At 43.7% G+C, this 26,954-nt stretch overlaps 2 protein-coding genes across 2 annotated transcripts; one reads left to right on the top strand and one right to left on the bottom strand.

Moving 5' to 3' along the window:
- Positions 1 to 1,798: 1,798 nt before the first annotated feature.
- Positions 1,799 to 17,237, top strand: igfbp2a (insulin-like growth factor binding protein 2a; the record flags this gene model as incomplete). Its single annotated transcript, XM_083938290.1, has 4 exons — positions 1,799 to 2,192; positions 13,882 to 14,063; positions 15,514 to 15,654; positions 16,732 to 17,237. The coding sequence occupies 4 exons, from the start codon at positions 1,799 to 1,801 to the stop codon at positions 16,888 to 16,890; spliced, it is 876 nt and encodes a 291-aa protein (XP_083794416.1). The 3' UTR covers positions 16,891 to 17,237.
- A 1,127-nt stretch (positions 17,238 to 18,364) lies between these two features.
- On the bottom strand, positions 18,365 to 26,647 carry igfbp5a (insulin-like growth factor binding protein 5a). Its single transcript, XM_083937794.1, has 4 exons — positions 25,853 to 26,647; positions 21,399 to 21,604; positions 20,937 to 21,056; positions 18,365 to 20,795 (listed from the first exon to the last, which is right to left on the bottom strand). The coding sequence occupies exons 1-4, from the start codon at positions 26,184 to 26,186 to the stop codon at positions 20,658 to 20,660; spliced, it is 798 nt and encodes a 265-aa protein (XP_083793920.1). The 5' UTR covers positions 26,187 to 26,647; the 3' UTR covers positions 18,365 to 20,657.
- Between the last annotated feature and the right edge of the window lie 307 nt (positions 26,648 to 26,954).

The raw sequence follows: 26,954 nt of genomic DNA on the forward strand, positions 1-26,954 counted from the left end.
CGGTACTTATAGATAGTATGGTTGTAACATCACAACTGTAAGGAAGTCGCGATGGCTCGTTTAAAGGCACAGGTGCTGAATATGGTGTGAATCTCTCTTTGGATTGAGCGTTTTGATGCTTTCAAAGTATTTGTGAAGCACCTTGCCGTACTTTATAATCTATAAAATCTCACTTTTTACAATATGGGCAGTTTTAGGTACTCTAATTATATCCGAGGATTAATTCTGGCGTACAAACCTCTCTCTGTATACTTGCTGAGGCACATGTACTGTATGTGTTCTCAGCCCATCAGTGATCCTACCTTCCTCTATCAATGTGAAGTTTTCCAGAGTTTGTGTTTGCTCAACGGTTCCATGGGGAGGAATTTAAGTAACTGACCTTGGTGGGGATTACTTTGCACACATGGGCAGATACTGCGGCCTGGTAGAGCTTTTAGCTAGCGGCCGTCCTGCTGCTTTTTTCACCCATGGTTTCATAAAACGACATACAGTATGAGGTTGTATGTGCAAACAGCCCTCTGGGCATCCTCCCGACTCAAACCCCTGAGATACAAGACAGCTTCAAATGTGCCCTTTCTCCCTCCTCACGCCCCTAAGGGGAGCTAGGATGCCGATCGTGAATAGGGCCAAATAGTATTAAATCAGGAGGCAACCGCAAAACAAAATCATTTGCATTTATATCTGCGGAGTAAGGTTACACATGCCACTTCTATTTCTGGGACATTGGATAAACACCAATTAGTCCGCCACACTGGACAGGGTTAATGGGAGCTTGTTCAGTGGGCAAGCACGACGCGTCAAGGCTTGGCCTCACCGATCGATTGGAAACATTGCTGAATACGTGCACAGTAGAATTACTGTACACAGGCATATAAGTTGGTAGCAGCTGGCAAGTTTTAATTGAGTGTCAATGGACATGTCTGCGGCGGCGGGGAGGTCTTTCCATGTAAGGAATGCTCTGCACATAGTCCTTTTGTTTGTTTGTTTATTTATTTATGCATTCTGGGAGTTGGGTAGACTGTGCCGATTGAACCAAACACACCACAGTATGCATTGCAATTCGGAGTCTTAATTCCAGCCAGGGAGCTATAATTTACTGCTGTGCTTTTGAAACTGGAGCACAAGCTCAGGTTTCACGTCTACTTCTGATTCTATAAATCTGTTCTGCAAAACAGTTTTATTCATAATGGCCTCAAGGAGGTTCTTTGCCCCTTGATATAAAGAGGTCAGGGGTCTGAGGATAGAACAGGTACTCAGAGGGAAATGAAATGAGGATGGTGGTGACACTTTAATCGAAATGAAATGTTATTTGCAGTATGATATCTGGTCAAAAGAAAGGTTTTTACAGTGACATGAATCTGTTTCTGATCAAAAATGTGTTGGTGTCAGCGGCAGGACTTATTACAGGCTACAGCTGCAGAGGTGAAACACAATTCACAGCTGGTCTAATGGAGGCTCTTATAATTAGATCAAGTTGCTGTTTTCCCATAACTTCAAATGCATTCAGTTTATATTCTCTTGGACTTTTAGGATTCTCACTCTGAGCCATGTCTTTCTCATGTTTCAGGATAAAACAAAGGTTATGTAATGTTCTAACAACATGTCAGCAGAGCTCAAATATGAAAAGTGAACTGAATGTGTCCTCAGAGTTCCCCATATTAACACCCACATGTGGCCCCAGAGCAAACCTGGGAATTTGTAGGACCCAGCAGACCTCCCAGCCCCCGGCTTCACCTGTTCGCATGCACATTTCTTCCCCTTTTTACCACTTGGGATTGCCTTCCAACGTCCCACGATAATGACTAAAAACCTCATGCCTTTAACAATGCTGTCGTACGCGGGCTGCAGCTTACTGATCCTCTCCGTGTCTCTCGCCGGTGCCTCCCTGGCCGAGATGGTGTTCCGCTGCCCCGGCTGCACCGCGGAGCGCCAGGCGCTGTGCCCAAGGCTCACCGAGACTTGTGCGGAGATAGTGCGCGAACCGGGCTGCGGGTGCTGCCCCGTGTGCGCCCGGCAAGAGGGCGAGATGTGCGGCGTGTACACCCCGAGGTGCTCCACTAGTCTGCGATGCTACCCGACGCCCGACTCGGAGCTTCCTCTGGAGCAACTGGTGCAGGGCCAGGGGCAATGCCGGCGCAAAGTAGACACCGAGACGACCACTTACAGCCAGGAGCAGCGGGAGCAAACCAGCGGTCAGTCAGTTTACTGGAAACCTGGTTTTCTTGATCAATTTTTAATGACACTGTCTAGACTGAAGCCTGAGGAACAGAGTAGAGATTTTGCTTTGTCATGAAGGCTGAATCTGAGCATTTTGCACTAGTGGATGATCTCCAAAAGGCATTTTTTATGATATTGCATATGGCTTTGCTTTAATTCTTGCAGTGCTTCATTTTAAACATGTATTTAATCATGATGCACGCCCTTAGAGCCACAGTTAAGCCCTTCATGCCATCAGGATTTACCCACAGACCTAAATAATCTGGAAGTTTAAAAACTATATAATTCATTTATTATCAGAACATTTTGGTGCATTGCTCATGTCCTTCACTTTGCTAATCCTTGATTTCCAATGCAGTAATGTCATATTTTACGCTTGTTGCATGAATTATTCTTGCACTCCTGTGTATGTGTGTGCTGCATTGACCTGTTTAGTGTTGTGGATCCTGGTGTGCATGGGGAGAGAGCAACAAAAGGAACAGTCACTGTGCCCAAGTTAACCTCAGCTACGCTCCAAACAGCTGTCTTTCCCAATTCCCCCCCTCACCTAAAAGAAAAAAAAAGCCTTTACAACACTATAAGGAGAACAAGGTAGTGGCCTGCAAAAATTCCCAGAAGTTGGGATGGACGCAGTAAACATCATAGTATTGATGTTGACGTTTCCACAGGGGAGTGGAGAGAAAGAAACAGACGGAGACAGCAGGAGGAATGCTGCATTGATTGGGAAAGTGGACTTTAGGCTTTGACCACAAATAGCTGTAAACCGGTGGTAGCTGGGTTGTCTACCTGGATGTATGTGCAGGAGGATCACAATGAAGATTTGTGCAGGCCGGAGCCAGCGAGATACATGTGGTTTGTGTTTAGAAAGAAAAGTAAACAACTTCATTAATTGGCTGATTTCGAAGCTGCAAACACACAGTCAATGAGTGTCCAGTGGAGCCGGGCCACGGTGTGATTTCGACTCATTTCCAAATCCGTGCTTTGTCAGAGTTTACCTCCAGACTGACACGTGTTTGTTTTGGCACTGAACTCTTGGAACGCAGAGAAACTACCGGAGACGGCATTCGGAGTAACCCTGTTCTCTGTGAGGACTCTCCGGCACACTGACATAAGGTCAAAAACGCTGCACGACACACTTGTGATTCAATAATCAGCCACGATAATGGCTACGCAATTATGTAACCTGTTACGCATGTAGCAGCGATTCTTCCTGTAGTCCTCTTCAAACAATAACAGACAAGCAATAAAACAGACGTGAATTGCAGAGTTGCGTAAGAGCAAAACAAGAGAACAAAATGCAATGACACACAGTGTAAAGGCTCGTAGGACTTTGTTAGGTGTCACTGATCTTTCTCCCTCGGGTGCGGATCAGGCTGTGCTTCTTCATCTCGCAGGTTGAAAGGTCTGAGATGAGTTGGATGCGTTTTAAAAGTAAAAGCTTAGACATTGGCTCTAAAGTTGCTCTGGATAAAAGCCATGCTGCAGATGGAGGAGTCGTTTATGACAAAGACAGTGGTCCAAGTGAAGTGTACAGCTTTCTCAAGGTCAAAGGAAAAGGGAAAATATACGGTATATATTTTTTTATCAAGAGGAAGCATCCGACTTTCTTCTTGCGGTCTTACTAAAATGAAATTCAACTGTCATATGCCATACCATTGTGTCTTTTATCAACTCTCCATTTATGCCATTTCTGTAATATAAGTTGCTGCCAGTCTCGTGCTTTTCATTTGGCCCAGTTTGAGACTACACAGACTTGATTTCCTGTCAGAAATTCTTCTCAGATACACAGCAAGAAAAAAGAGGAAGTAATGAAATCCCCGATAGAATTCAGCTCACGGAGGCTGTTGGAAGATTGAACGTCCTGGCTGCAAACCACTGAATTTCCTTTTGTTCCTGGAGTTAGTCTGGAAATGACAGGAAAGAGAGGTTGATTATAATGCAATGATTAACCGGTTGTATTCAGTCGAACAGGGCGAGGGCAGTGAGTGACTCCTGGGTGGATGTGACACCCTCGGAAAACAAGGATGAAGTATTGCAGCTGCTTGATTTGGATGTTTATGAGCCTCTGTGTCCTCTTCTTCTTCTTCTTCTTGCTTATTTTATTCAAATGAAACGACACATCCTAAACCTTGGAATCTGACACAACACACTGCTGTAGGATTGTGTTACATTTCAAATGTGGTTTCTGATTACTAGTACTAGTACAAGTCCAGCATTAAACAACAGAACGCATAACTCCAGTGTTACAGCATTTAATGTATGTTAAAGGTAGATTATGCTCATTCCAGGTTCATACTTGGTTTCTATTAGAACATGTTTACAGGCTTTAATGTTCAAAAAACACATTATTTTTCCCATAGCCTCTGTGCATATACCTGTATTCACCCTGTGTGATTATATCATAATCAGAATAATCACTTTTGACAATACAGGACCTCTGCGTGACTCAGGGACAACTGGCTTTCCCCTTTTTATTGTTGTGTAGTGCTGGAATTTGTCCTGGCCTCGTTGTTTAATAGTCAGGACACTGTGTTCTCCTGTCATTCAGGACTGAACTACTAATGTGAAATGCTTGAATTGCATCCATGCAGTGCCTTCAAACTAAGAAATGATGTGGTTTTGGTTTTTCCGTGATGATCAGCAGGTGATCAGAGCTCGAGTCCTGTTGGATCCACTTATGTATTAGATACGTTCTCTGAATACGGGCTGTGTGCGTTTCTCTGTAGATTGAGCATTTTGATACTTTCATTTATATAGCACCTCCACCTGCTTTATAATTAAAAAAAAGATGTATAATATGGCACCTTTAAGAATTGATCCGAATTGGAATTTGTCTCATTCATCCCAACTTGCAGTGATAGCAGCGGTCCAATCCATGTAAATACCCGGATCAGCAATACAAACAACTAAAGAGGTCAAAGGTCAGAGACAATATTCATTCTCTTGAACGATCATGCAAGAGAGGAGTAAATGAGTCAGAGGAGAGTGAATGGGAGATTACAAATTCAGTTTTTGTTGTTTGCATTCAACCCGAATCTTGTGATTATGGATTATGACGTATGAGAAACAATATTTCAGTAGTTTTCTTGTTTTAATGACCACAACACACTGGTTCTTCGACAAGACTTAATAACAAATGTGAAATAAATTGTCAGTGCAGCTTAAAAAGGTGGAACAATTAACTCATTTAGTTGTTTTGCTTGTTTTTAATGATAACTGATTGGATGAATGGTGCTGGCACTGTACTGCCGTAGTCTCCTCTGATCTAGGCCACAGGCTGTTTCTGTTCCCTGTGTGAAAGGTTTCCATATTATGCATGTTTTTAAAAAACACGTTGTATTTTTTATACTGTCTGTCTGCGTCTCTGTGCCATCATTGCAGTCACGAATGACTGTAACAGCACCGTAGCAGCACTTCCTACCCATACATAGCATATTTGTGACATCAGAACCGTACAGAAGTCCTGACGGCTCGTTTAAAGACACTGTTTCTGAATACAGGCTGTGTGCATCTCTCTGTGGACTGATGCTTTCACAGTATTTATATACAGTAGCACCTCAACCTGCTTTGTTATGAAAAAAGACATGGAAATCTCACTTTTTACAATGAGAAACTCAACTGGTTAAAGCATTTTAGTAATTCAGAAAGTAAGAAACAGATATTGCTCTATAGCTCAGTAAGTTCAGCTCAGCACAAAGTCTATTAGGCTTGGGCCGCACTGAAAATCTACTTACGATAGACTCACATTCACATTTGCAGCATGAAAAGTAAGGAAAGTGACCTCTAGAATATAGGTTTAAGTGAATAGTGCATTATAAGTAGGGCTGCAAGCTGCAGATAGAGATGTTCCTAATTCAGCACAACAGTCTGTGATGTTCCTGCAGTCCTTAGACCTAAAAAGACGTAAGACTACGCCTGGGACCGCACAGACTGTGCATCCACCACGATGTCTGAATTAAAAACATTAAAATATGAAATTGGGCTTGATTAAGTTGAATCAGACCAAAACCAAAATCCTGTGTGCTCTGATTTCCCCCCCTTCGGGCCTTCAGCATCTCTGATCTGAGTGTTTGTGTGTGCTGCACGAGTGATTGCCTGCATGTGTTGCACTGCAGGCAACTACACTGAGACTTTGAGAAAATACAGCTTTTGTATTGTTAGCTTTGACTTTCCTCCGTTTCAGAAGTGTCTCCGATAATGTGCATCGAATCAGATGGATATACTGTAGACGGTGTTTAAGTCCTGTGCTTCAAACCGAGGCCATCCAGATGTGTTAAAACATCAGAGCAAATGAAGAGAAACATGTTGGCATCTTTCCCACTGAGCCCGCTCTGGATCACATATCAGACGTTTGCGCACTGTAATGGCATCTCTTTGTTCAGGCAATTTAATATCTTAAACGCACAATATGGAATTTTATGACGCAACGGGTCTCTCAATAAAAGCAATAACAAAAAACACAAGTTTGGTGAAGTAGCACGGGATCACGGGAGTCTATTCCTTGAGTGTTCAGGAGGTTTCTACCACAGCGGCCTCCTCCTCTCCAAAACAAACCAACCAGGTGATTAAAACTGATAAAAGCACCGAATGAGGCGCGCTCACGTTAAAAATCCGTGTTTCTCTGACGCCAACTGGCTCATCGGCAGGCAGGCCTTGAGCAAACGTTTGCTCAGCTTGCTTCTCTGATAACTTAAGATCCAGATGTTCGATGACTTTAATCCTTCATCTGCTTAAAATATATAGTTTAAAGCAACCACGATCTAAAATGGGTATTGAGAAAACGTGACTTGATTGCATGCACAAGGAGATGTGATGGCAATAACAGGCGTACTTTGAAAAAAAACGACAGATTTCTCTGGTTTAACACTTTTAGAAACATTTGGGAAACAAAAAATACAACATAGGTGTCATAGTTTTATACATTTTAATATAGATAAGTTATATGTTATACTTTTATGTAATGTAGTGAAAATGGGAGAATGAGATACTCCCTCGTGAACTTAGAACTGTTAAAAATGGGTCATTTTAAGCTTTTAATAACATAACAATGCCCTGTGGTAGACTGGCGTCCTGTCCAGGGTTACTATAACAAAGTACATTTTTATTTCAATCCCAGACTTTTACAAAAAAACAAAAAAATCTTCCATGTTTCATTAATTTTGAGCTGAAATGTCTCCCTATTCCAAACTAACACCCACAACGTTCCCACTACTCTCTCTGTTTATGCACAGTATCACTTGATATTCTGGACCCAAATAAAGCCTCCTTTAATCAGACTGGACCAGGGTCGAGCTGTTTTGACTGGGATCACACCATGTGTTGACCTTGGTAGAGAACAAGTTGATTATCAAAGCAAGACCAGAGCATGTAGTGCATGAATTAGGTGCCTATTCTTTATTAAGAGATAAAGTTGATTGTTATTAATCCTCAAAATAACCTTTTGTTTGGTTTTAATCTCACCGTACCCGTCCAAAGTCACCGTAACATGTTGAAGTTGTTTGAAATACTGTGATAAAAGTGGTAGTGAAAGGGGAAACTGGGCTGGAGAGAAAAGTGGAAAACTCCTGTGCCATTTGGTAGCTGAAATAACATTGTTAGCTAACAAGGGGCATTCCTATGTACCTGCGGGGGCATTCAGACAGAGCCCGCAGGACTGAAATAGCTCCGAGATAATCCAACCCCAGGCTTCTCTAAAAACAGGGGCATTTGTGCCACCCCCACCCCCCCGAGGCGTCGGCTTCACGTGCATCAAGAATCTCCTCGTGCCTACTGGGATCCAGAAAAACTTCCCACCCTTTTTGTCAAGGGTGATTGAAGACAATACAAACAGTCTTAAATGCTAGTGACACTGGAGGGGAAGGGGACGCAGGGCGCTGCAGGGGAGGGCGACACTTAGTTTTACATGGCGATATGAAAAAATTAGAAGATAAGATGAGATATTCCTTTATTAGTCCCACAAAGGGGAAATTTCCTTGATACAGCAGCAAGAGGATAGCACACATAGAAGAAGCATCACTAAGAAACAATAAAATGTAGAAAATATATAAAAGATAGAAAAAAAAGACTCCTTCCATTGTAAAAAATGCACTTGACTGAGGATACGTCGTGGTATGGATGTGTGTTTGTGTGTTTTCTGCTAAACCTTTGCCTAAAACCTATTCCCTTATCCTCCCCTTGACCTAATTAACCTGACTAATGAGGGCGGAGTCTGCTACAGTTTCTTCTTCAATTGATCCCCAGAGTTATTAGGATTCAGGGCCACATGATAGCTGTACCAAATGTCATAGCAACCAATGAAATAGCTGTTGAGACGATAAGTTTGGGGATCACCAACGTCGATAGGAGGCATCCCTGAGTGTCATCCTTGGGTACAAAATGACATCCACAGAGATGTTGGCTGCACAAGATGAAAAACATTTTGCAAAACGCGCCAAATGCATCGATCCCTACCACGTTAGGTTTTTAGAGCTGAGGCTCAGAGTGTTGTTTGCTTCTCACTGTATGGATATTAAGGACTGAGTTTCTGAATGCTTCTTTATTCGGTGGTTTTCAATGGGTAGGGATTAAATCGGAATTGCATTTTATTTTTTATCGCTGCGGTATTGAAAGTCTAATTAGTTGGCAAAAACATATAAAGTTATATTGCAAATCCCTTCTTTTTCATTTCCAAGGAAACGGGGGAGTGGAATTGCTGCTGCGTGATCCAACTCTCATAGTGTTCTGCTAAAAACCATGCAACTCGATTTAATTTAGTTTTATCTGCTTTAACTTCAGTTGAGAGATAAAATAGTCCTCTGTACAGTGATGTTAGGATAACACCACCGTCAGTGGTAGATGCATGCGATGCCCCTAAAGGTCGATGTGTTCCAGCGTGCCTCAGATCATGTCCTAGCATAAGTCCTGCAAAATCGCCCCAGAGTTCACCCAGTGGTGCCGGTAGAGAGCGAGATGCCTGGCCTTGGATGCCGCGGTGTGTACGTATGTGCCAGAGCCTGTCCAAAGGCTGCTCTTAGATGACTGTTGCAGGCCAGGAAGCCTGGAAGGTAAACATATCTGCACTTTGCTGAGTTTGTGTTTCTAGGAAAACAGTCCCACTAGACCTCGCAATGGGTGATGGACTGCAGCTCCTCTTGGTAGCGCCTTTCATCAACTTTTTTAGTGACACACAACCTATTTTACACTTCAGAGCTGCGTTAAAGGTCGTACTGAGAGGGAGGACTTTTTCACAGATTTCCACATTCCCACATTAAAAGGCGTAGTCCAGTTTTGGGTGAAGAATATTCCTAGCAGAGTCAGATCGGTGCCCTCTTAACGTCTCTTGAACACCTGTGCACAGGTAAAATGACTGAATTACTGAAGGTTAGCTTAGCAAAGTGACTGACAAGTTCTTAAAGTTACATGCATTGAAATTCAGGGATCTGGTGGAATTGTACTGCAGTGAAAAAAAGGACAAAGCAAGGAATGGTTTGCTTGTTGGCAATATACACAAACTGTTCTCAGACAGAAGGGGGGGGGGGGGGGGGGTGTAATTGAAGACGGAAATTTAATTTTAAAAGAACATTGTGTTCACACCACTTTTAAAAGTATGTGCATGTCAATAAGTGGGCTGGTTCTGCGGAGTGGACCGGAGGAAGAATATCAGACAGTTTAAAAAGATATAGAAGAAGAATGTAAAACAGGCTGATGGCGATATATGGTTATTCGTTCTTTCCCCTCATTTTCACATTCTTGGGTAGGGTTGTTGATTATGTATAAAGAGGAGGAATACGGTATGTTGGCTCAGTTGTAGGAACTACGCACGGGCAGAGAGTTGGTTTAAAGAATAGGTGAAGGACTGGAGAAGCACAGTGCTTCTGAAATTATATCAATTTTACAATCCAAAAAGTTGTTTCAAACAAAAACATAAGCTCAAGCAATGATGTTTGTGTAGTTGTATTGAGTTTGTGATCAGTGGGTGATTTAATTTATGATGTGAAACTACATATATGTTGAATTGTATAATCGTCTGTAGACAAATCTCACATTTCAGTTCCTCTTTAGGAAATTATATGGAACTGCCTGACCCACTGAATTAATGGGTTAGAAAAAATGCTTGATGAAGTTGCATCTTGATGGCGTTGACGTGCACTAACTGTGGCGAGCTGTTTGGATTAATTGAAATATAAGACCAAACAAAAAGATCAAATTAAAAGAAAACCGTACACAGAACATGCCCTTACGTAGCTTATACTGATACACCCAAGGCTTATTCAACCTGCCCTTATCACCAACGACACCTTACGTAACTCTCCCAATCACAAGTGTACCACTCCATTTACAGCTACACTACCCAGGGAACATCCTTTCAAACTGCATGGGGAGACATCAGTAAGACATCACATACATGAGTTTGTGTGACTATAAGATAAGGGACTGATCTGTATCTATGGCTATAGGATGGAGGGAGTGCTCCGATCTTTCCATTCTCCACTGCTCGGCCTAGTCTGCCATTTGCTCAGTTGACCAGAATCTGGACAATCAGACATGACACTTCTGGCTTACCTGCCATCTGGGAATTTGACATGGTTCAGATATAGAAAGGAAGCCTATCGGGCTATTGTGTGAGGATTAACTCAAGCAGTAGACTGGACAGTAGGCCTGCTGCTCTGTTGATACTGCTGATCCCAAGCCCACCGCTGTGGAACGGCTTGGACTGCAGAGGCCTAGCGCCCCCTGAAAGTGGGGTCCTGACCCTCTGTGTTTGTGTGTGTGTGTGTGTACATTCGAGAGGGAGATCGCTGTTTTCGCTCTGCATTAATTGTGGGTGTACATGCGCCCAGGCTGTGGAGAGGGAGTGATGGCATTGCACTTGGACTTGCACTGTTGGGATTATGTAAGACAACAAAACAAAAGGCATTCCTGGTCGCCAATATGTTCAACGAGTGTGTTGCGTGTCTATCTGCGCCACTTGTGTGTGCACACCCCTGATTTCAGTTGACTTTTGCCCCTTTTGGAGAGAAAATCAGTCTTCGGAGAGAGGCCAGAGAGAGCACAGTGGCGCGTCAGAGGGGGAACTGAAGTCCAACAGCACCAGATCTATCTGATGGCAAAAGGCGCCAGCACCTTGTTATTGCTTCGTTTGGAATTTCCTTTCTCGTGTTCTGCTTAGGCCTTTTGTAATCATACGCTTTAACCGGATGTCAAATTTACCTCTTGCAGAGCGCAGAGAATGCCTCTCCAGTCCACCACCACCATTAACACACACTTGCTTTCATTCTCTGTGCTACAAACGCCTGCATGGTAAGTCTGCACGTTACAGCCGGGCCCTTGCATAACTGTGAACTATCCACTTACTGGCCCACCATTTGACCTTCTCTACTGTCTGTGCTTATTTCCCTTCTCTCCTCCGGGTGTCAAGTGAAGTCCTGCATAGATGAAATACACGCTCAAGTGGAAATCAGTGAAAACAAACACTTTTCTGTCAAATAGTCCTTATTTGAAATATATTCTTAAGCTAAACTGAGCTGAGATGGGATCATGTAACATTTCTTTTTCGTTTAAATCAGCTAGTTTGGAATGACGCTCCTTTTCCACTCCCTCCCCGTCAACCCTCAACCCCTAAGTATGCTCTGTTGTCAGAAACAACATGTTGGGTTGGACCTGATGGCCTCTCACATTGTTTGCTCCATCTGTTTGAAGAGAGGATTTTTTTTTTTCAAGTTGATGTTTAACAAGACTCCGAGGAGAGAGGAGACGGTCAGACTGAATAAAAAAATGCCTGGAGGAATCATTGGAAGGCCACAGGGACTCTGCTGTTTCCCAGAGATTCAATGACAGAAACAGTGCACGCAAAGCATTTCTTGTTGGTTAAGGGCACTGAGAGGTTTGCTGCAAATGTAAAGGTCACATCATGTTCATTTTCAAGTATAATCTTGTATTTTGGGTTTCAACTAGAAAATGTTTACATGCGTTAATGTTCAAAAAACACGTTATTTATCTCGTACAGTCTGTCTGGCTATACCTGTATTCACCCTCTGTCTGGAACGCTCTGTTTTAGCGCCTGTCTCTTTAAGACCCCCTCCTGAAAAAGTCCAGTTTGCTCTGATTGGTCCGCGTTTCCGGGTCTTCTGCATCCGCCATTGCAGCCGGGGAGTGACTGTAACTGCACTGTAGCAGCACTTTCTACCTATATATAGTATACTTGTGACATCACAACCGTACAGAAGTCCAGACGGCTCGTTTAAAGACAGTTTCTGAATACAGGCTGGCATGAAAATCTCTAATGTTACAATTTGGGACCTTTGCGTGTTATTGTCATCATTTTAAAACTATGGACAACTGGCATTTTCTTATTTTTTATTATTGTATAGTGATGGTATTTGTACTGACCAGTCAGGACACTGTGTTCTTGTCATCCAGGACTGAACTATGATGGTGAAATGCTTGAATTTCACCCATGCATTAGCTTCAAACTAAGAAATAATGTATTTTTGTTTTTCCTTGATGATCTCGAGTCCGGTTGGATCCACTTATGTATTAGATGTATTGATACCCCACAACACGGATCTGGATCAGGTCTTCGGACCTGTGACGACTTCAAATTGAGGTCGAATTCATCATGCACGTTCAAGTTTTATAACAGTGTGAATGTCTGATGATTTTGTTCATTTATCACAACTTTAAACATCTGCTCATGAAATTAAATCACACCAGTAGGGAAAAAAGCAACCATGGAAACCTGACTGTGACTAAAGTTCAGCAGTGGCCAACTTTTCTCAGCCCACAGGCTTGTTAACAGAGCTGCATGTGGTTGCTTCGCTGTATGAGAAAGGAAAGGATTTCAGTGACTCATTGATTGTGCTGATGCATTTCAGAGCAGTTTAACAGCGTTTGGACACTTCAGAGTTTACCCCCCCCCCCTCAGCATTATTTTTAGAGCAAATGTTCGTTGTGACCGTGAGGGTAAAATGGTCACAAACACAAGAAAAATACTCGTGTGAAACTAAAGAAAATAGACAATCAGGAATGGAAATGAGCAAGGTCAGCAATGAGAGCAAAGTGTGGATGCGGGATTTTAGCTCTAGTGGCCTTGAATTGTGCGGAAATGAAAAAAAGAAAAATGCAGAGTGACTGAAGAGACCATTGAACTCATGGGATTGACCTTGACTGTCCTGCAGGGGTCCCACAAGGCTCTATTCTTGGACCGATTTTAATTGTACTGACGTTGATTAATGTTCTCTGTCCCCATCAAACGCATTAACAAAAGAGTGCAGGGTCAGAATCCCTTCTGCAATTTCAGGAAAACGTTTTAGCAGAACAGGCCACAAACTCAGTGGCTCTGACAAATGATCTGTGCAACTTGAAGCTTATTTCAGCCCACTTCCAGCCTCTAAAAGGCCCAATCCATTACCAAAATGACAGCCGGAGGGCAACAGAGCGGCTCATTGCACGGACAGACCGTACTGAAAAGTCGCAGGTGAAATGCTTTTAGTTGCTAATATGTCCTTGAGCGAGACACCGAAGTCCTTTCCCGCCCAATTTATTTTCTTCTCTGTTGACAGCGTGGTGACTTTGTTTACAGTGTGATCTGTCAGGTAACAGTTGAATGTATTGATGCAATGGACATTTGGGATCCTTATGTTTAGATTTTTATGGATTTTTTATGTTGTGTTTGCACCACTGCAGGCGAGACCGTGGAGCCGCTGTCCGAGCAGGGTGTGAGTGAGATCCCAGCCATCCAGAAACCCAGCAAAGAGACCACCTGGCTGGGCCCCAAAGAGAGCGCCGTGCGCCAGCACAGACAGGAGATGAAGACCAAGATGAAGACCAACAAGGTGGAAGAGGTGAAACCTGCACGGCCCAAACAGGTGAGGCAGTGAGGCTGCTCTGTATGAAAGCTCTGGACACAGCTCTTGAAATCATTACATTCAAATCTCAAGTCCACACTATGGACAATATATGAAAGTCATACGCTGTGCCGCTGCTATCTAAACTTTGTAAAGTGTAAGTAAAATGTCAGTGTTTTTCCCTCACTTGAATCTTTATTGGTATGAATTTTAACAATATTAATAATAACAAAACAGGTTTTCCATCATTAATTCAGCCCTGGATTCATTTATGACTCTCTTCCAATGCTGCTGCTTCATGTTTTGTCTATTTCTGCTTCTTGTGTCAGTTTTTCCATGAAGAGGATTTCTCCCACAATGTTGTTCTTGCCATTAAAAGTCTTATATTTATTTAATTTTATTTGTATTTGTATTTATATAGAGCTCGTTGTATCACCATTTTCCAAAATGAATTATTTTTATATTTCACAAAAATATATGTGGCACTTCACGCTACACATCATGGAGGAATACACAACCTATTAAAAAGAGTATTATGGTCTGAGTATGAGAATGTGTTATGAACTGAGAGAGAGTGTTTACATGGACGGGTTAAATCTGTCTGATCGCTGATGAGAAGAGAAGACGACACTGACTCCTGAGACCACGGAGGGCAGAAAAGGAGCGCAGTGCCGCCTCCCTCTGGTACAGCAGCTGTTCATGTTTGGATGCTGCATTTAAAAGTGTTTTATTGCCACATTTGAATATAATTCAAAGTGTTCATGCTTGAACTTGAAGGCAAGAAAGAAATACAGTAAACACCAAATTATAATTTTAAGTAGATAAACAGTCAGCCAACATTTTCACCACTTCACTTTTCTTCCCTGCAGTGCTCCCGTCAACCAAAACACACACTTTAAACACACCTGACCCGCTCCTGTGTCCTGGAGCGGAGACTCACGGGTGAACCCAGGGCATTTCTAACAGGCATCGGGGTGTTTTCCAATCCGCCATAATAAAAAAATATTTCCAGGGTTATTGCTCTACCAGAAACCTATGACTGTCTCAACGAGACGTTTGGCTCTGTGCAGATCGTGAGGTAAACCTGAGGTCACTGGCAAGAGTTGTTGTTCATTACTGGCAAGAAAACATGATTCATTTGCTCTTTCCAGCTTTATTATGTGTTTGTGTGAATCTGTGTGCTTTTCCTTTTTTCTTTTTTTAATGCAGCATTTCGAAAAACCGTGCTGACAACCTTGCAAACTTGCTTTTCTGCTGCGTGCGTGGATTTTACTGGACTTTCTAAAAATCAGATTTCAGGTTTTTTTAAAGTATAAAAGCAAAAGAGTTGAATAAAAGAAAGCAACAAACAAAAAAACCTAATTTCTATCCACAGACGTTAGAATAAATGTAATAATCTGTCACAGAAAGCTGCTGATTGCGCGTCTGTGAACGTCCAGTAACGTGTGTTGTTGTTTTTGCTCGTGTCAAGACTCAGTGTCAACAGGAGCTCGACCAGATTCTGGAGAGGATATCTAAGATGCCCTTCAGAGATAATCGAGGTCCCCTGGAAGACCTGTATGCCCTGCACATCCCCAACTGCGACAAGAGGGGGCAGTATAATCTCAAACAGGTGACTCCAGGCATTTTGGGAAAGAGGGTGGTATGCGGAGAGGGTGTAGCCACCTGATAATATGCAAGTAATTAGAGGAGCAAAGGTGGGTAACGCATCATAACAACCAACTGAGATGAAAATGTGTTTTGTTTTCAGGCTGGAGTGAATTTATATATTATTTGATCTTTTTCTACATCTCACATAATGATAGAAAAGTACATTTCGTCACACTGTTAAAACAATCGCCTGACTCATTTGTTCTCAGGAAACACAAAAGACTTCACCAAAAGTGAAGCACACTTGACAGAGGCCATTGTCTTAAAGGGGTAAAATCACAGGATCTGATCAACTGAGGATGTAGACGATTGTACCGTAGGTGGCCTGCGTCATGACGAGATGATTTAGGCATTAGTCGATTTTTTTAAACAGTGTGACGATTTGTATAAGATTAGATAAGATGAGAAAAACGTTATTGTCCGTCACAAGTGACAGAAATTTGTCTTTGACAGGGCAGGTTCAATTTACACAGAATAAATAAACACATACAAAACAGACAGACCCAAACAACGACAATACATTAATGCCAAAAGATGCCAGCAGTGCAGAGGGGGGACTGAGTGGAGTGACATGTGTCGCCTATTTGTGACTGTTCAGTGATGGTGATGGCAGTGGGGATAAAAGATTTATTATAAATGTTTGTTCGTGCCAACGGGACCTTGTAGCGTCGACCTGATGGCAGTAAGTCACAGGATTGGTGCAGGGGGTGGGTGGGTTCCTGTGTGATGGTGCTGACCGGGTGTACAGTTGTGGTAGGGGGGTTTGGGGTGAGCCAATTATTGATATATATATATGATTAACTATATGTGCAAGTTTTGTTTTGTGCTTGATGGTGAGGGTGTTGTATAGTATTCTCTTTTATTTGAGTTTTATAAAAAAGCATCTTATTCAAATATATGTATTTGAAAACCCCTGTAAAACTGATGCTTTTGATGCATATATGTGCAAAAACAATACATCACATGGATATTTAGGTCATCACAAGTATCTAAAATGATGTAAAAACATGCAGAAATAACACAGCGTTTGGTATTTCAGTGCAAGATGTCTCTCCACGGTCAGAGGGGCGAGTGTTGGTGCGTCAACCCTCACACCGGTCGACCCATCCCGTCAGCCCCCACTGTGAGGGGCGACCCCAACTGCAGCCAGTACCTCAGAGAGCTGGAGCTGGAGCTTCCTGACATGGCCCAGATATAATGTGGTGTGAAAGAAAAGCAAAAGAAACTGTAAAATACTTGGGAACAAACATCTGAGTAAGCTATATTATCTGTGTGTGTGTGTGTGTCTCTAGTTCATTTGAAATCTCAACCACCAAAAAGGATTAAAAGATAGAATCCAGCTTGCTGCATAGGAAGTAACGGCAGATTATCTGTAGGAGAAGTAAAGACTCTCTCTTTCCTCGTAGACGTTCAGTAGACGTCAGCTGGAGTGTGGGTGACTTTGCTTTAATTATTGTGACTTTGATCAGATCAGCTTATCAGTATTTTGTACTGTTTGTGTTGAAAAAAGGAAAATCCTTCGACATATTTGGTGTTTTTACAGTAGGTGTGTTTTAGTGTCCTAGATTGCAGACTACTGTTAGGCCTCATTAACAGATTATGCTATTAAAATGGTAATACATTGAATTTGTGCATGATGTGTTTTAATCTGTAGACACACTCGGTTGTCTTTGTTGCACCTGATACTTTGAGAAAAGCAAAGAAAACACACAAGGCCCAAGTTTTTCAGAATGAAAAGTGAACTTGGAAATTAGCTTTTTGGGACGCGGTTATTTCAAATCCTGGAAAAAAGTCCTACGATGAGATTTACGATGATCGTTCACCTGCATTTTTTATGGTGTTATTAAACTTCATGAAGACTCATCTATAGAGTCTATAAGAGCCGACAGTCATGCTTCAGTAGCAGCTCTGTGAGACTCTTATACTGTATATATTTTTAGCTGAATGCTAATGTCAACATACTAACATGCTAACAGTGACTAGGCTAACATACATCTTTAATGGGGTTTATAGTTTAGTTTACTAGCATGGTCACATTGGCTAATTGGAGGTGCAGGCGAGGCTGAAAAAGAAAATGTTTTTGGTAATAAAAATACATTTAAAGGTCCCATATTGTAAAAGTGAGATTTCTATGCCTTGTTTTAATTATAAAGCAGGTTATGGAGCTGGTTAAATACTGTGAAAGTATCAAAACGCTCACTCCACACAGAGAACTGCACCCAGCCTCTATTCAGAAACTGTGTCTTTAAACGAACCGTCAGGACTTCTGTACAGTTGTGATGTCACAAATATACAATATAGGTAGAAAGTGCTGCTACAGTCATCCCCTGCCTGCAGTGGTGGTGCAAAGATGTCGAGAGCACCAAAGATACATCACCCTGACACCATGAATGTCTGTACAAAATGCAACGACAGTCCATCCATTAGGCCTTGAGATGATAATAACACTTTGCACAAAACATTGCCGCGCTAGCCTCTATGGGTTGAGTTATCTTCGGCCACACCTCAGTGAGTTATGTCACGGCAGGCAGTTTCGCCTTTGACAGCAGATGGAAACTACCCGCATGGAGGTCCACACGAGTGTCAAGGTCACAGAGATAGCAGTCGCAAAAACACAACCCCTGACTCAGCAGTTCGCCAAAGACAAAATTGCAGATATGGCCTTTTTTGTGAGTACATGAACTTTATTTAAATAGTGATTTATCATTACAAAAAAAAACGAGTACATCAGTTACACGCCTGATAAATATTTCACCTTAATGTTCACATTAATATTTCGGTTTGAAACTGAGATTGAAATGTTCAAAGTGTCACTGTGTTGTGTTGACATGTGCGCTCTAATCGACGACATGAGGGGTGTGTCAGTGGGAAGAATCATTGTCCGATGAGCCCCTGTCATTGCTCTCATTAGGAGTGTGTGAGATTATAAGAGTCATTAAATGAATGCTAAGATTAAAACAACAACAACAAAAAGGACCTTAAGCACATTTTTAGCTTTGGAACAAAAATGTCACTGTACGTTAACCAGCGCTTCAGTGGGAGTTCATGATGTTGGTCGAGCAAAACCCTCCAAAAAAAACTCTTTACAGACCACATCCACACTGGAAATAGTTTCCCTCCTTTGTGCTGGAGTGTCCCTCATTCAACAACACAATGGGTCCAATGGGTCCAAATGCAAATGGAAATTCAAAGTGGTGTGGGGCAGAAGGCACTTGAATTTACATAGAAACCCAGCGACCTTGCTCCAGATAAACCCTGAGAGCAAGTCCCCGTCGGCCGACAGATTTGCCTGTGCGGTGGCAGTGAAGACCCGACACGTGGGTCGACAGGAACAACGCGGGGGCCTTTGCATACGATTTGTGTGTGAAGGAAAATCGCACAGCACCGCATTTGTCGGACAGTAGCTCGAGGAGGCCGGGCTTGTGGGAATTTAGCTTCTTGTGTTTGACAGAGAACTAGAAGGGCATGGCACATACAGTACAGTACACACACATACACACGCTCAGGAGCATGCACACACACACTGTACATACATTTACAGAGTGGACGCAGTTGTCTGGACTTTAAAAAGGCCTTTAAAAAGGAGACCGAGTGTCATATATCTAACCTTCGATACCACAATACAGTATGTTTGTTTTTGAGTGCTGTGTGATGTCAACGTTATCACATTTGGACGTTAAGATGAACTAAACAATCACCTGTAGCTGGCTAACATATTTACATTATTCCTACGCATGCCGTTGCTGATTTCTCATCTGATTTCCCAAAGTTTAAAGTTGAATTTTTACGGATTTTCTTGCATAGATTTAGATTTCTTGGCTCTGAGCAGAGACTCCAGGAAATAGCCCAGCACGTAACCCTCCATCAAAAGCTCAACTGCCATTTTTAAGCGTCTGTCTGGAATAAACAAACACATAACATGTTAATTAGGGAGCTTTAGAGGATTTTGTACATTCTCATTCTGCGTTCTTGTCTAAAGCCCCTTTCACACATGCACTGACTTAGTGCACTGAATTAGACATAATCTGGACGAGCTGTATGTTAGCACGCAAATTCTGCGTAATGTCCCACTGAGAGACGACTCTCCGTTGTTTATTACCAAATTACAAACCGGCTACGTGGAAGTGATGCAATCCGCTTCATGTCCAGCCTCCTGAATATTCTACCGAGGCACCACAGCTCACCTAAACCGAAATTGGTATTTACAGTAAGTGAAAAGGCGTCTGACACGGGCAAACTGCTGCGTGCTATACGTGAGAGCAACGTCAGAAAATATGCGGACTAGATTTGTGGAGCATTGTCCGGAGTTCATATGAGAAAACAGCTTCATTCTCTGCAAGAAAGCCTCGTACAGGATTCGTGCAGAACCCTTCCCCTCTGTTCCTGCTTAGCAAAGTAGCAGGAAAGTGGGAAAGTGTTCGGTGACGGTAGGTTGGGGGCAGGATTCAATGGCGAAGTCATTATTTGATATTTATGTTAAAAATGCCTCATACGTCAATCATGTGATTAAAAATAAGTGAAACGTCGGAGAACATTTGAGAACTCACTTCGATGGTGTCTCCTTGATCACCACTGTGACAAAAACAAGTTGATCTTTAGCCACAACAAATGTCTTGTCTCAAAATTAAAGAGTAGATTTAACAGTACACTCAATACACAACATATGATCAATATCATACAAATATATATATAACCCTCTATTATCTATGGATATGAAGAGGTGAGGTGTTAGCGAACCTCCAACATACAAGGTCAGTGGGGAGCCACAGTTAAGACCTACACCCACGCAAGCTTTTTTCAGTTCAGCTCCCCCTTTTAAAGAAAACAACAAACAGTCCATCACACCCGACCATATATATATGCATGTGTGCCACATTTTCCTGATTGGCATTGTCATGAAGTGTGCTAGCTTTATTGGCAGGTTTCTAAGAAGAGCAGGGCTCAACGAGTACGACCAGCTTGCTGTCATTCGTTGCTGTTGCTGCTGCTGTCCAGATCTTTGCACTGCAGGTCTCCTCCGGCGTAGTTGATGCCGGGGATTTTCACGCCAAACCGGTCCACGCACCAGCAGATCCCCCTCCTCCGACCGCGAGATGGCTTGCACTGCACAAGTATAGAGTTAACAGGAAAGGATGAGATGCTTAATTGGGCCGTTAAAAGGTTCATATCAAAGCCAAGATGCTGACGTTACAGTAAAAAGCAGGTAGCGTACAACCCATGTGTTATAAAAAGAGTTATCCGTACCTGTTTGCGCTTGAAAAAGCCCTTTTTGTCACAGTTGGGGATGTAGAGAGAGAGAGCCAAGACCCTGGAAGTGTCCTTCATGCTCTGAATGAGATTATCTAGTCTTCTCCTGCAGGGACCCTACACACACACACACACACAGACACACACACACACACACACACACACACACGCACACACACACGCAGACACAGACACACACGCAGACACAGACACACACGCACAGACACAGACATAGTGCTTAAATTGCCCTTGAAAGTTTGTGAAATGCCCCCCAAATGAAAAAAGTCAGGAGGTGTGAAATACCTCCACTAAATAGTACTTCTGTTCACACCTTGTTATCTCATGTGAAAGTGGCCCTGCGGGGCATCTGGGTTGATTTGTCAGAACAGATTTCTTTATAGTTATTCCCCCTCTGAGCTGAGTCAGTTTCACTCTGCCGTGCATGTTTGCTTCACTTACGAACTCAGGCTCCAGTTTATCCAGGCTGAGCAGGGAGAAATCCCCGTTGCTGGTGGGTCCCAGCCTGGCCACCTGCTTCTTGCGGTCCTTAGCCTGCTTCATGGCCTGGGCCTTCAGGATGTGTTCTCTTCCATATAAGGGCACCTTGGTTTGGGGCAGGATGGAGCCCGAGGCGTGTAGAATGGGGCCATCGAGAGATCCTCCGTCTGATAGGGAGGCAAAGACAGACGAGGTCACTTATCATTATGCATAATGCATGTAGGAGGTTTATTAAAGGTGCCCTGTGGGTTATAGTTATATTTACATTTGTCGTTTCTTATCAGAACAAACTGTGTCGAATGCATTTCCTCCCTCAAAACCATTGCAAAGCACTGCATTGTCTCATTTACTTGCATTTTTCTCTGGTGCTTTGCTAAATTCCATGGCTCATTACCACCAACATCTCTCACTGGTCGAACAGTGTTACGTCATATCATCATACAGCGTGTATGCGATTAAAGCCCTCTGAGTACACACGCATGGTCATATGTGGGACCCGGTTATTCAAGATAATCCACAGACATGGTTGATGAGCCTCACATCCAAGAGTATGCTTCCTTCTGCACGGTGATACGGTCGGCAGGTAGTTCAGTAGAAAGAAAATAGTACCTACATGAAACCGGGTGTGTGGATTATGTTGCGTAAGCAGGTCAGGATTTCTGGAAATAGACTGCTGTTGAGCTTTTTACATGTATGTGTTTTTGACGTGAGCCCTTTAAACTACATGAACGTTTTAAATGAGAGAATCAGTTGCAGTACTGCGTGAGTGAATATAGGCCATATGTAAGTATATGACTGACGCTTGATTCCAACACGATTTTTAATATCAGAGGAGAACCGTCTTCGCCACACCGAGGCCGGTAATTTTACTGTGGAACTTCACAAATTACAGACGTGCAGGATTAAAATAACCAGTGATACCAATTATTACAAACAACTTCATGTCCACAGGTGTGATATTAACCGGTCTTCAAAGCATTTTTCTGTTGCTTTCAAGACAGTACTCCGGCTCCCACCTGGAAACGCACCTACTGGAGTGGCTAAAATGAAAACGTAGAGCCAAACTCATGATGGCACAGGACAGGACAGGAGGGTCCCATTTGGTAATGTCACAACACGATGTGATGAGTTCACAGCACCGGCTAAATGAGCACAGTCAGAGGCTACTGGCCAGTTTTACATTGGATGTGTTGACATATGGGACAACATAGCCTACATTTATGGCAAGTTAGGTTGCCAGTTTGGGGTATATGTAGAAAAACTTTTATAGCCGGTGACCTTAATGAGATATTTAGTCTCACCCTGGCACCCAGGCCCAAGAAAACATGCTATTACTCTTGTCATGTGGCAAGCCACCAGAAACAGCCGCAGCCCATTTTGGGTCCCAACCCCCGCTGAAGCCCTCATGTACATGCATCTTTCATCTGTGCAAAAATACTGCACTTTACTTCGTTTTGGGGAGTGGAGCAGTTGCAGAGTTGCTCCTCTCCACCGTTCCACTCTCTATACACACGACCACAGCTGACTGTGTTGAAGCCAGAGTGAGTGACTCTAGATTTCTCTCCCCAAAGCATTTTAAACTGATATCTGGCCACAGCTGGTCCGTCTCCAGTGCTGTGTCACGCACTCGTTTCCGTTGGCAGATTGCAAACTCTGCATATAAACCCCTCCACTTCTGCACTGGCGTGATCGCTAAGCTACAAAGCAAATTGGGCGGTGAAACAAGGTCATCGCCACGTTGCGAATGATGCTTAAAAGCTTCCAAGCCCCTCCACCCACCCCCCACCCCCCAGTGATGATGATGATGAAGATCACGATGATGTCATGCATCCACATAATGGCAGGTTCTTGGAAAAAGCCGGAGAGATTCCCCATCCTCCAGTTTCCTGCTGACACAGTTTTTTTTCCCTCTCCAGAGAAAGCTGAGGCAGATCAGCAGCCAGTATAAACCCAATCAAGTCCTCACTTGCTAATCCTCCAGTTTGTCTAATCTGACCTGTACTGACTGATCACGTATTTCATTTCTTGCTTCCTCCTCTCTCTTTTCCTCGTGTTAAAGTTGTGAGACATGGTGATCCTGGAGAGACGGATCCCTGCGGGAGTTAGTGAGAGGAAACTCCTTCCTTGTGTCTTTTCTTTTTTCCTCTTTCTTTCTCTGCTCTTACAACGGGTTCTGTTCCTCGCTGCGTCTGAAAAATCAACATGAAATCCGTCCAGATAATGCTGAAAGGGATTAACTTGAGTTTCATGTTTCATGCACTTGCAAACACGACAAAAAGGCAGCTTAGTACTTCTGTTGTTAACCTTTTGTCCTGGTTTGAATGACAGCCTGTATCGCTGCTGATATTCTAAAATGCACACATGCATAGCAGTGCATTGATTTAGCGTGCACATAGAATCTTTTTGGCAACTTCTGCTACATTTTATGAACGCAAAGTATATGCATACACTTTTTTGGCCCGTTTTGCACATCTTAAGTGTCTATGCAATGTAATTTATGTACGAGGTGTGTATTTATCTGTGTGCATATGGGTTTTGTTTAATTTATGATTTAAGAGCGCCCAGCAGGAGATGTGGAGTTAATGGAGAAGCTGGCTGACGAGCAGACAGATGGGGGATCAGTAACCCACGCTCAGCCTGCATTCTGCTGAATCACTCTACAGCCTGGGCCTGCCTGCAGCGCTGAGACGGAGAGGGAGGGGGAGGGGGAGGGAGACAGATGAAGAGGCCAGGGTGGGACTAACTAACTGAGGGTGGTGGGAGGGAGCAAAGAATAGTGTGGGAAAGGGAGGAAAGGGGAAGGGGAGATGAAAAGAAGATAGACGTTTTTTTTGTTATTATAAAACAATTTCTCAGGTGAAAACTGCCCTGAAGGCACGACTGAGTGAGGTGAAGATGTTTGTGCGAGAGGACAGAACAATAGAAAAATGGACTGTAAATGTAAATGATCTTTGATAGGGCTAATTTGAATGTGACACCGATACATTTGTATGGTAATATCAACGCTCCTCTCTTTCTTATCTTGTGCCTTTTGTTGTTTATGGGACTTCACTCCAGACACAAGAAAAACTGCACTCCTTTGGTTCAGCCCACTGAGGTTCAGCACAGCCAGTGAGATTATTTATGTTTCCGGAGTTTGCTTCTATGCTAAAACTCCAATCTGCAGTCAAAAGTAGAGCGTAACACAGACTGGAAAGGGTGAAACTGGGGGTGGGGAGAAGAAGAATAGGCTGGAAAAAGATGAAGAGGGACAGCAGCCAGGCAGGGAAAGAGGAGAAGAGGCAGTGTGCTGGGAGAGAATAAAGAGACAAAAAGGTGGGTAAGGTGTGGGAAAGGGCACAGGTGGTGGATGAAGTAAAGTAGAGGAGAGCAGGGGGGCCGACAAAAGAGGAAAAGGCATAAAAGGAAAAGAAAAGAAACTGTATAGGAAAGGGAAGAGGGCACATTTCACAGCTTGAAGAGAGTGAGTGCAACCCAACGTGTCCCACAAAGTGCTCCCCAGCAGACACAGCGACTGTCCCTGAAATGCCATTCAAAGGAGCCAAAAAGGAGCCTCGCAGAGCACCACCACCTGTAATCTTCTCCCTTGTTTTATGTTGGCTGGGGGCCCCGAGGCGACGGGCCACTCACACGAAACCTACTGATTTACGGCTCGCAAACCTCACAAGGGCTCTTTCAAACTGAGATGACAGGTTGATCGACACTCGGCACCAATTGTTGACAGAGTTCACAGGGTCAAGGCACACGGGGTCTTTTGAGTCGTGTGCCTTGTTAATGACAGGTGTCAGCCCGTCTCAGAGAGGACTCATCAGCCCCCCCCCTACACACACACACACACACACACATACATACAACTTTTAGAAAATGTCAAGTAATGAGTCGACTTTACTTGTTGGAGTAAAGTTTTATGACAGGATGTGATTTTTGGACTGACGATTACAGTCCGGAGGTCACTTCTCCATCTTTTTTTAATTCACCACCGCATCTCTGTGGACTCACTCTGTGGGCTTCATTAAAATTCCTGCATTGGAAAGGGTGGGCGGTGAGGGTGAGTGGTGGTGGGTGGGGAGGGGGGGGCATCTCTTTCCAGCTGTTTGCTATTTAATTTGCAGCCAGAGCCTTTTAGATCTGCAGTGGAAAAATCATCTCTGCAATGCAAATGCAATAAAAACACAATCAGAGCTCACTTAAGTATTTTAGCCTTTCGCTCAGAGCTTCTAAGGATTGCTCAGCCAAGCAGAGCACTGCACATGCACTGCTGTCATTTGACTTTAAAGCTCTATGGTGGAATATAATGGGGCATGTTCACTCTAACTATAATGACTACAAAATGAAGCTGACATCAATTAATTCATGTTCAATTAACGTAGTTACAGCCATTGGGCTCTGAACCAGTCACCTCTGCACAAGCCTACCTTTGGACGGATGCAGCAGTTTATACAACTTCTCGTTCCTGCACACCCCCCGGCCGTGCAGGAGCGCGTGCAGCGGCTTCTCCTCGCCATTCTTGGGCAGGCAGCGAAGCCCGCGCGTGCACGGACCGGTGTACACGCCGCACGGCTGGCCCTCTTCGAGCGCGCACGTCAGGCAGCAGCCGCAGCCGGGCTCCTTCACCAGCTGACAGCCCACCGGCACCGGCGGGCACATGGACAGGGCCTTCTGATCGCACGGCTGGCACGGCACGTACGACGAGCCGCAGAGGGTTAAGCTCAGCAGGGGAACCAGCAGGAGGGTGACACTCAGAAGCATGGCGCGCTTCTTTTTCTAAACGGTAGGGCTGTGTGATCGGAACCGCAACGATGCTCAACTGCTGCGGTGAATCCTTTCTGTGAAAAGATGAGTCCAAACGTCAGTGGGGGTGCTGCATCCACAGGTGCCTTGCGCGCTCAAGTCCCAAATGTCACTTCATCCGATGCTCACAATCCACACTGACTCTGCGGAGCCCCCTCTGCTGTCCTTCAACCTCGCAGTCACCGATAAATAAAGAATAAATAAATACAAAATATCCCACACACAACGGATCTCTGGCTTCAGTGATGCCGGGTGCTGTTTACGCGCGAGCTTTTCTCCAAATGCGTGAAAAAAAAGCCCGATTCCCGCTGTCGCTCCCTGCGCAGGTTATCTTACCCGCACGGTTTGTGAGCAAAATGTATAATCTGTGGCTTTGAGCTTGCCTTTTAAAAAAGAAACAGCCAGAGGCGAAGCCTACAACGATGGGTATGTCAAACAACGTTTGGAGGGGGAGGCGCACTTGTCAACTCCGTGCGCTGCGATGCTGATTTCTCAGGGCGGGTGCTGGCATGCCTCCAGATCTGCCTGATAGGAGACGGTGCTCATGAAGGCGACTCAATAAGACCTTGTCTCTCTCCAGTGGCTGTGTAATATTCCCAGGCTCTCGGAGACACACAGCATGTTTCGTTTTAGTTGTGTGTGCTTAAGAACATGGCACATCACTTTTGACCAAATCAATTCAACCAATATTCTGGAAACCTCGGCTCATTTAAATTGCTGATGAGG

The sequence above is a fragment of the Echiichthys vipera genome, assembly GCF_963691815.1.
Source record: "Echiichthys vipera genome assembly, chromosome: 23".
NCBI lineage: Eukaryota > Metazoa > Chordata > Actinopteri > Perciformes > Trachinidae > Echiichthys > Echiichthys vipera.